We start from the raw sequence: 11,455 nt of genomic DNA, 5'->3' as shown, positions 1-11,455 counted from the left end.
CATTATGGCTGCTTACCTTACACATCATAGAATTGAAAAACAAGGTTCACATATAGGGCTGCCTTACTGCCCACCCCATTGTACATAAAAATCTAACCAAAGATGTTTTACTCATTTGTTAATGAATTTAGGCACCATTTCAAAATGCATGTCTTATCATAAATTCTTTAGGTATATACTAAGGGAACGTATTACAGAGGATAGCACTATGTTAATTTACTAACTTAAGTTCATCAATAGCGCAAAGTTCTTTTGTTCTGCTGTTGATTTTTGTTTGTAAATTTAAAATTACTCCAAAGTCACCATAGTCATATCATGAGGACTGGAGTCTTCATTAAAATTCTGAAAATAGGAGCATATTTTTGGTGAAAGAATACACTTTGGAAAATGGGATTAGAAGAAAAGGAGGCTTTTTTTTTACCTGTCTGCTTAGCACATCTCACTTAATTGGACCAGTGATGTAACATAGAGTCCTTCACAGAAGGACAGAGCTACCTGGAGGTAGGAGAGATAACATTCCTGGGACCCTCACTGTGTATTAGCCATTTCACAGGTTTTTTACAACTTTACTTTGAAACTATGGGGAAGATTATTGCATGTTTCAAAGATAAATTTTAATTGCTGTCCATGAAATAATAGTTTAAAGTTCAGCTATCTGGCCAAAGTCACATGACCCTTATGGGACAACGTCTGGATTTGAATCAAGCCCTTTAACACTCTTGTGTACATAAACCACACAACCTCAGAAGGCTCCAGTTAAACCTGGTATGTGGTCAGTCCAGTCATTTGATGCCTTTTTGATTTGCACTTTATAAATGTCCTCCACTTTATAAATGTTCTCTAACAAATAGAAGGAGAGGTCCCATACAATGGAACTCAGATTCCCATCATCTCAGCTTCAACTCTGAATAGTTCCTCTGTGGGTACCACTATGGCCTAAGTATCTAAGTAAATCTGAAAACACTTAGTGAGGTAGAAAGTGTGGTGCTCATAGTAGCCATATAATACTTTTTTTTTGACAGTAATAAATTTAATTGCCAAGTGAAAATATTACAAAGAAAAATAATATGCTATTATATGAATTCACAGAGGTATAGCTGTGAAAGCCCAACTACATGTACACTGGGAACATTTGCACAAACTGTCATGTATGCATGTCTTTCCCTCTAGTGCTCTTGCTTTTGCTTTCTTTAGCTATGTGAGATTGTCAGGGTGCTAGCTCATTGTCAGAGTTGGAAGGCTCACCTTAAAACCATCAGAATGGGCAGAAGAAGCCAATAGTTTCCTTGAATAAATTCATTTTCTGTCAATTTTAGCTCCCCTCTTTCCAAGTCTTGCTGAGAAAGATACTGTTCAAAAACAGCGTTACCCTTTTATTTCTGAGTGCCTACTTGGCATGCAAAGTGGATAACTAAGTGCAACCTAAAGAAATTTTGTGACTGGATTCTTTTCCTTGCCCACCAAGGAGCCGAAGGCCACAGTAGGTGGAGATCAGCCAGTTCAGTGAACCTTATTGATTGTGGACTGCTGCTTTCTCCAGCTTTCTCATTTCACATATGAGAGAGACTTAGGGTGATTTCCCTGTTCTCATGATGCTGAGGATGGAGAATGGACGAGAATCCATGCCTCCCACTCCCAGTCACTCACTTATTCACGCATTCATCTAACATTTATCAGATGCCAACAGTGTGTGAGTAGCTATGACTGCAAAGATGAATTAGATGCAGATCTGCATTCATGGTCTTCACACTGCCTTGTGTTTTTGCTTTCCCAGGAGGTTTGAGTCACATTAGGATGATGACTCTATACCAGGGCCGTCTCTCCTCCCTGACTACATTAGGCAGTCAGTACTGGCCATGTACAGTCCTGTTTCCAAAAGTCAAATGTATTCTTCTAAATGGCCTACTTTGTGGGTCTTTTAACTTTCTTACTGGTGTTGCTCACCTTACATGGCATGACTGAATTACTGATGAATAAGATGGTGACACTGAAGATCAAGCTATTAATATTAAAGAGGCTTCATTTTTCTCTCTAGTAAAATACAGAGAGAGAAAGAGAGAGAAAAAGTGAATGTACATATGTGCCTTTGTGGGTGCATGTGTGTACATAAGGTGTAGCTTTGTGAGACACTCAGAAGAAAAGAATTTGCTCTTCAGTAGACCACAAGCTACAGCTATACTCTTGGTTTCACATACCTGCAGCATTCACCATGCTACCAGTACTGGATAACTAGATCTTTTTTCAACTGGTAATTTTTAAGAATTTAAGGAAACTCTTTTCTTATTATTTCAAAAACCCAACTTGGAGCTCCTCATTTGACCAGTAAGCATTTCTCTGGGCCTGCTGTATTCCAAGCCCTGTAGGAGGTTATGGCTTTGGTTAACTGAGTCAGAGCTCATGATCCTCAAACCACTTTCACATTCTTGCTCCATTTGATCCTGAAGTTTGTAAAGACAGTAGTATTGTTTCTCTGTCACAGAAGAGGAAGCTGAGACCCAGAGAGGTTTAGTGACTTTCTATGACCCCCAATATTATAAACAATAAAGTCAGGGTGGGATTCCAGCTTCTTCTTGCCACTGGGACAGTGCCTTTATAAACAAAAACAAAACAAACAACAACAAGGGGAAAAAACCTACCCTAGATTGCCTGGATACACTTTTAAAAACACAGGAGGTTTTAGAGAATTTTCTTCTTCTTCTTTTTTTTTTTTTTTCTGTTGTTGGATTTTTATTATAATTTTTGGAGCTGTAGGCTTCATGCATACTTGGCAAGTGCTCTGCTACTGAGCTATATATACAGCTCAAAAGAAAGAAATTTTTACAAACACATAAATGTGATCTTGTAATAGAATAAAAAACAATGACAAAATGAAAATGTTAAAATTCATTGTAAGCACTACCCCAAACTTGGTCATAAATCCATCTTATAGCCTTTTCTACCCATAGGCATGATTGATTGCTCTTTCCAAATGACAGGTTTGCAAATTACACCCTTGTGAGTTAGATGACCCTTTTCTTGCAAGGATTGCTGCTGGATTTCTCATAGGAGATAACTTTGTCATGAGTTTGTCATGGGAGAGATACAAGTAACATGGTCAGTGTACTTTTATAACTCTAAGCTCTACTTTTCTTTAGAAATTTGGAGCTTACTGCTTATCCAACTAATTGAGTTTGTCTGGAAGGTGGATTTTTGCCTCCCAAACCACAGACTTTTGAACTATTTGATTACAGCAAGTCTAGGAGCAGGGGGAGATTAGGGCACACCATCAATGAGTAAAAATGAACAAAGCTAAACTGCTTCCAAATTGCAGTGCACTGCATCTTAGTTTCTGGAGGGGTTGAGAGAGACTTGAAGCAGAAGGGACCTACTGGACTTGGAGATGGGAGACAATGGAAAAGCACAGTTTGTCCACAAACCATGGAACATTACTCTTAGCTGGGTGACATTCAGCATTTTCCCTGGGAAGTTTCTTCATTCGTCAAATGAGCAAGGAAACCAAAAAGAATTACAGATTGCCTAGTTTCGTAAGTTTCCCTGATGGTCATCTTACTGTCAGCTGTTACCATGACATAGGCTGTGGTGGTATGTGGCATGAGAGAACCTAAAAGTGTGTCTTTTGGCTTTTGATCACCTATTTGATTTACTGTCAGCAGGTGATATTAAAATTAGCTTGCATTAACTGAGCAAATCCAGATGGGCAATGGGGAATGGAAATAGGGAGTGCCCTGGGTGGTGGCTGGAATTAGAAAAATAATCCCTTGCATTTTAGAAGTTGGAAAATACTTTCCCACATATTGTCTCATTGGACCCTACAAAGCCCTGTGAGGATATTCTTAGCACCATATGACAAGTGAGAAGTGGGATGTTCCAAAAGCTGAAGTGACTGGCCAAGGTTTGGGAAAAAAAAATGGCAATCCAAAACTCAGAGTGAAAGCCACAAGTCTTGCTTCCTTGTGTAACACACCAGAAGGTGATTAGAATCTACTATAAAGTTTTTTAGTTGTGCTTGGATAATCAACAATTGATTGTAACACACCATCAACAGACTCTGCTGCTCTACTCTTTCAGGGTCCTCATAACTATTCTTCTTGTGACTCCTCTCCTTCAACATCCCTAACTGTGTAACTCACTCAGTTTCTCACTTGGAAACCACTTCCTTCAAGAAGACTTAAGACTTTGTTAGAGATACCCATCCTATGGGTTTCCATGGCACCTCAAAGTTACCGTTACTCTATCCTTACCACTCCAATTCAATTGCTATGTTGGAATATAACTCCATCTAGGCACCAAGATTACAATTCACAAGCCATTCTCAAATGGTTTCAAATATAGATAGATAGATAGATAGATAGATAGATAGAGGTATCTAATCTATGTCTAATCTATCTATCTATTTATCTACCTATCTATTGCAACCTCTAAAATGCAAGGGATTATATATATATTTACCTTTATTACACTTATACCTAGTACAGTAGACTCTAGGTAAATATTGAAGTAAATGCTACATGATCTGTAGCCAAGAGTTTTACCTTCACATTGCCCTGGGGACGAAGAGGGGATTGAGAGATCTTTTTCCCCACTTGACCTGCAGCTTTATTAAGGTATAATGGACAAATAAAAGTACATATTTCAGTGTACAATGTGATATTTGCTATATGTATACATTGTAAAATGATTAAACCAAGCAAATTGACATATTCTTCACCTCATATACTTACTTTTTTTTTGAGCTGAGAACATTTTGGAGGTAAAAGATCTATTCTCTTAGCAATTTTCCAGTAAATGACACATTATTATTAACTGTATGACAGATCTACAGAGCTTATACTTCCTGTCTAGTTGAAACGTTTTATCTTTTTTTCCCAACATTTAAAACCATGTAAGGTAGTGCAGTTACAGAAGGGGTTCTTAGGAAACTAAGTTTGAGCTTAGTTTAGTTTTAGTGTGAGTGTTAATAGTTCCCAGAAGTTAGCTTTAGAGTTGGGACACTAGAAGTATAAAAAGGGTGGAGGTTAGTATCTGGGTAACTATATGGGAAAACATAAGACCAGATATTTTTGGAGTTGCTAAAAAACTTAGCCATGACACTAGGCCTACTCATGTGTCTAGTGCTATTGCTGGTAACCAAACTTCATGCCAAACATCTAACTCTCAGATATCACTTTTGGGAAGAGACTTGAACTTGCTTATGTGGTTATTTATAACTATTTTCCTATTTTTGGTAAGTTTAGAAGCCCCACATGCTGCTGAGATGTGTTATCAGGTGGAACATGCTAAATATGGCTTACAAATCATGTAAACATGGAATCCAGCATTTAACTTAGTACTTGGACATGCAAAATCCTTTCACGTATTTAGGAATTAATGAATGTTTGATTATAATCATCACATGAAGTGAATAACTCTAAGTCTTGTCAGCAAGACCATTCTGAAATGGCAGAATCTTGAAGGACATCTGGAGTTTGACAATAGATGGTCACCATAGTCATCGTACTAAGCTTTCCAAAAAAGGATGTAAACAAATGATCAAAGCTGTGTTCCACCAAAACTTTATTTACAAAAATAAGAAGTAGACCATGATTGATACACTATAGTCTTCTGACCCTAATACAAATTCTCATTTTCATTATTTTATTTTCTTCTGAAAATCCTTCCCTTGTTCTCTATTTTTCATAAGTTGAAATCGCTCTCTGCTCTGATCTGAACCATACATTAATACCTCCAGAGAGTTAATGCCTTTTTTTGTTTTCTCTGTGCTCATTCCACATTGTTCTATACAAATAATCTCATTCTTCGTGTTTTCTACCTAGCCTAATTCTAACCATTGTTTATGGTAAATGTTTCTAAATGGGGGGAAAAGGTCATATCAGAATCACTTGAGAAGCCCTTTGGTATTAAGTTTAGTGATTAATTCCCAGGCTAAATTCACAAAGGCCATGTGAGAAGAACAGAGAGAGTCAGGTCTCATGTATTTGAACCTGTTCTTCAGTTTATTTTATGTATTTATTTGTTTAGGCAACACTGGGATTTGAACTCAGGGCCTTAAGTCTAGTAGGCAGGTACTTTTATCACTTGATTTACTCTGCTAATCTTTTTTTGTGATTGGGTTTTTTGAGATAGGGTCTCAGGAACTATTTGCCTAGGCTGGTTTTGAACTATGATCCTCCTGATCTCTGCCTACTAAGTAGCTAAGATTACAGCTGTGAGCCACTCAAGCCTGGCTCTTCAGTTTATTTAAGCAATTCCCACCCTTCTCCCCAGATGATTCCTTTATCACTTTACCAAAATCCCCCAGACCACTTCTTTATAGGATTACCAAAATCCCACTTCCTCTAAGAAGCCTTTCCTGACCACAGTAACCCATACTCAGGTTTTCTTTCTATGGACCTTCTTTCTCAGTCTTCATTGGTCCCAAAATTCATTTTTAGCACTGACTATGTTATTTAGTTATTTAAGCTTTTCCTGGACAAGGCAGGCATTTTTGTAAGTGCTAAGGATACAAACAGTGAACCTGAAAATAAAGACCCTTTTTTCTGGCGATGGGAGAGACAGACATGTGCCCAAAAGAGTGAAGAAAGTATTTTCAGATAGTGAAAAACAAGATAATGAGATAAGAAAGGCCTAGCGAGGGGGTTGGAGGAATAAAGAGGTGCTCTTTACATAGGAGATCAGGAAAGGCTTGAGGAACCTGTAATTGAGCTCTAATTTGAGTGCAGATATCTAGAGGGAAGGAACTGCAGGCAGAGGACACAATGTGATTTCATCTTTCCCTCCTCTGAAAATGCTACTGAACATATAGTGCTAGAGTATGAAGACTCATAGAGGTAATTAAAAACAGCCCTCTCATTTAAAGTAGCCAGATAATATGCAAGATGCATAGTTAATTTGAACTTCAGATGAACAAGTAATTTTTTTAGTATAAAGACTAATTGTAGTATAAGAATTTTAAAAATGCTATTTTCTGAAACTTAAGTTTAACTGAGCATCCTGTTTGCTTTTAGCTAAACCTGACAACCCTACATTTTACTCACAGGGAAAAGTGGCCCAGGGTGAATTGTGTCTAATATCATCCAGCCCCTTTGGAGCTGATCTGTAATCAAATCTGTATCTAAAGCAGAAGTAATTCAGTTAGATGTTGATATTTCAGAAATATTATATTGTTTTCCAATGGTCTCATTAGATGACAATTTATCTCCTTGAAAACTCCTTAAGGGTGTTGCTTATGGCTTTCAGGTTGTTTTACTTGTCTGTTTGTTTGGGTTTTTTTTTTTTATTTTGTTGTTTTGTATTTTTAAATCATATACCAAATGAAGTATTAAGTTCTAAAGTCATGATTATATTCTCCTACTACTACAATTCTGTACTTGTGATATTTTTCTGGGTACAAAGGTGACACACCCTTTGCCTCAGGTAAAATAAGAAAAAGCTAGCATTTACAAGTCATATTAAGTCAGCTTAGATCACAATAAAGAGCCACAACAGTTGTGCACAGTGGTTTGAACTTCAGGGCAGGGAGAGATGGTTTCCAGTCATGGGAATCAAGAAAAGTATTATTCAAGTAGAAGTTGACATCCAACTTGGGCATTGATGGATGGCAAGAATTTCATAAGACAGCATGGTGTGACAGTGCACAACTATAATTCCAGCACTAGGGAGATTGAGGCAGGAGACTGGGAGTTTGAAGCCAGCTTGGGCTGCATGCAAGAACTTGCCTCAAAAAAACGAAAGGTGGAGGGAGGGGGAGCATTTCATAAAGGATCAGAGAGAACATCACCCAGGGAAAACTATTCAAAGAAGGAGAAGGTAGTGAAAAAACAATAGGATTTGTTTTAGGAACAAGTCCAACTCTGTGGTTGCAGCAGAGAATGACTAAAGGAAAAGAATAGGAGATGCTTGACCAAGGTTGTAAAGAACTCTGAATGACAAATAAAGGGATTTGAATGTACTAGAGAAGTCATGGGAATCAATAAAAGACTTAAGCTGGCATTTGATGTACTAAGACCCACAAATAAAGAAACCCAATCTGATGATGGGATAAATCACTAAGACCAGTAAGATTGACTGTAGAAGTCCTAATTATTTAAACAAGGGCTTGACTCAAGTTTATAAGAGGAAAGGAAAAATGTGGATGAATGCAATTGATATTTTTGAGGTAGAAATCCCTGAGCCTGCCAAGTGGTGGGATGTAGAAATTGAGGAAAATGGAGGTACAGAAGATAAAGCTGAGATTCAAATTCAGATGACTAGGGGAATAGTGGTGCTATCAATAAAAATATAGAAGTTAGAAAAAGAGGTGGATTTTGGGAAGGAAGAAGTTTATAGACTGTGTCTTTTCTAAACATTGCATTATAGAAATTTCATGCATCCAGAAGTCATCATGATAATTCCCAATCTATTTGTTTCATGTAAAAGAAAATTCAGTGAGAATAAATGACTTGTTTGCAATTACTTTACAAACTAGTGGAATAGCCAATTTTGGAAATTGTATGTTCTGTTTTCCTTGAATGGTGTTTCTTCCGTAAGATGATCTGTCCTGAGTTCCTAGGAATGGAATACCCATGTGGTGAGATGCAGTGACTGGTTGAAAATATAGATATAGAATTTTGGTAACAGATGGGGGTCATGTATTTGGGAGGCATCTAAATAACATTTGAAGGTGTAGAAGGAGATAAGAGTTCCAAAAAAGGATTGCATCTGTGTAAGTCAAATGAGGGGAAGAAAGAGAGAGAATTGTGATGAAATGGGGCCTAAAGAAAATGTTTTAGGCTGTTGTTGGATGGGAGGAACATTTTATGTTTGCTGGTAGAAGTAGTAAAGGCCATAGAGAGCAAGAGGTCAAAGGGGAGAATGAGTGAGGCCATAGCTGAAGTTAGTGAGGCCCTGCACAAAAAACTTGATTTGCTGGAGAAGCAGGAACACAGATGAATAAAAGAAAGGGTAAAGAAGCCTCCTGAGGCATGGTGCTGGGAGGTAGATGAAATCTGAAGTGACATTGATCTTCTCAGTGTGGTAAGAAGTTGGGTCCTTCCTTGGATAAAAGTGAGAGGTTGGTATAGGGATTGGAATTTGTGAATGGTGTGAATTTGGGGCATAATGACTGTAGGGAAACAGTGGGTCCTGCTAAAGTTAAAATTCTGAGTTTGTGGTAGACCTAATCAACTTATTGTTCATGCTTTCCAACTGTGGAAGAAGAAGGGAAAAATGGACAATGAAAGGTTCCCAAAATTCCCAGGTCGTGGTGAATATTGTTTTCTTATTTTTTTTAAATTGCTGTTAAAAACATGATTGAATTCATGTTAGATGCTGTGCCAAGCAGAGTGGACAAATGTGGGAGGAACAGTTAAAAGAATACAGTCAAACTGAGGGCCAAGGTCAGATTTGCAAGAGTACCTTTATGCCTGGCATTCTACTGGCCTTACCACACATTATTTCACTTAATCCTCCTGGTGAGTAATCGTAGCCTAGTTGCCATTATTACCCTGTTTTACAGGCAGAGATCCTCAAACTCAGATTGAGTAAGCATTTACTTAAGGACACCCAAGTGTAAATAGCAGGACTTCCTCTCTGAGCCATGCCTGCTGTTATCTCTAGTAGCCAAGAAGAATATGCTAATTGGGCAGAAAAGGTAGTTGAAGTAGGGTGAAAATTTTTGGAATAAGAGGTAGAATACATTCCATTAGTAAGCTCCAAAAGGATATAGCTGTGACCAGAAAAGAATCAACATTCTAGTTACAGTGAGGAATCAGATAGCATTTGATTTTTGTCCAAAAATTGTTATTGAAGCATGAAATTCTATTAGTGTCTTTTCCATTGCTATAATATACTACCTCCAGCTGGTTAATATATGAAGAGGCTTATGTGGCTCACAGTTTTGGAGATAGAAAGTCCCAACAGCTCTGGTGACAGCCCTCTTGGCTATATTGTATCATGGCAGATATTGTCATGGTAGGAAGAATTACATGGCAAGACAGTAAGTTAGAGAGACCAGGAAGGAGCTAGGCTTTCATTTATTTCAACCATCTCAAGAGACCTAACTAGGGTCCTACAAGGACTTTATTAATTCTGTCTGAAAGCAGTGACTTCGGTGCCCTAATTACTTCTCACCAGACCTCACCTCTTAAAGATTTTCACACTTCCCAACACTACCACGCTGAGAACCAAGCTCCCAACACATGAAGCCTTAGGGAACACACTCAAACCATAGCAAACATGCAGAGAAAAGTACACAAATCCCAAATGCAGTAGTCAGCAAATTTTGATAAAATAAGCATACTCATGTAACCAGTACCCAGACCCACAAATAGGTCATTGCCAGATCCGTGGAATGTCCCTCAAGTCCCTCCTGTTTTGCTCCACATTTATGCTTAGGAAATCCATCTCCATTGTTTCATGTGGCAATTGTTCTGATTGACTTAACCACTAACCTAGTCTTGCAAATAGTTACCCCTTTTCTAACAGAGAGTCCATTTACATGAGGCAGGTATATGAAAGGTTATACACATTTCTTTCTATGTGCTTTCTTTGGGTAGAAGCTGGGGCAGACCTGACAGATATGTTGCAGATATACAAAGAGCTTTGTTATAATTCAATTTGCTATGTATAGTTTGTAATATATATATATATAATCAGAAAGTTCTGCATGATCTACTCTGTTGTAATTAGAAAAAGAGGATCACAATTCAGTATAGTGTGCATACACATTTTCAACTCAGGGTCAAAGAATGCACAGACATTTCAAAGGAAGCAAACTATCATTCTGATGGTTTAGAACTTTAGGATTCACCAAACTATTCTTAGTTGTTTGGAAATGATGTGCCGGAAGAAGATTTAAGAAAACGCCAGCTGCTATTCAGTAATATCAGTCCGGGAAGGCCCTCTGTTAACCATTCTGCAATACAAATATAAATAACTGGATATGCTTTAAGATACAAGACATAATGTCCTGAGAAATGATGTCCCTGAGTGGTTGGAAATTTAGACAAGTATGTGACTAGTGTAGTGAGTGGGTTTTAAAACCTCGAAGTTACTCAATCTCCCTTGAGGCTCAGTTTCTTCTTTTAAAATAGAGATAGTGCTCCATCGAACTCTCCAGGCTGCTATAAGAATCAGATGATGTGACATGTGAGAAAGCGCTTTACAAATTATACAGTAAGAATATGGTGTGATTCTTACATTTGTACGTTCTGTCAGTTGCTCATTGCAGGTCAACATGGCGGGAAAATACCCACATGGAAAGCATCAAAGATTGCAACCAAGTTTAGCAAGGAGAAAACTGTGCCTTTGGGGTCCAATATTACTGAATGAGAATACCATTTAATCCTGGCTGTGTGACTTCTGTTGAGGTATTTAACCTCTGGGAGCCACAGATTTATTTTGGAAATGAAGATAAAGAATGCTTCTTAGATTTGCCAAGAGGAATACATAATTATAAGCAACTGACCTTTTGGGTCAT

At 37.9% G+C, this 11,455-nt stretch overlaps 1 protein-coding gene across 5 annotated transcripts in view; it reads left to right on the top strand.

The window, feature by feature from the left end:
• Positions 1-11,455, top strand: part of Pde4b (phosphodiesterase 4B) — a 524,185-nt gene that overhangs the window by 451,904 nt on the left and 60,826 nt on the right. The window contains exon 6 of one of the 5 annotated variants that reach the window (XM_074079859.1): positions 2,494-2,503. The exons of the other annotated variants lie outside the window; for them this stretch is intronic. Within the exon in view, the coding sequence (XP_073935960.1) occupies positions 2,494-2,503 (10 nt within the window). The remainder of the gene's footprint in view (positions 1-2,493; positions 2,504-11,455) is intronic. 5 annotated transcript variants of the gene reach the window in all.

The sequence above is a fragment of the Castor canadensis genome, chromosome 7, assembly GCF_047511655.1.
Source record: "Castor canadensis chromosome 7, mCasCan1.hap1v2, whole genome shotgun sequence".
NCBI lineage: Eukaryota > Metazoa > Chordata > Mammalia > Rodentia > Castoridae > Castor > Castor canadensis.
Note: the sequence above shows the minus strand (reverse complement) of the source record. Positions and strands in the feature narration are given on the sequence as shown.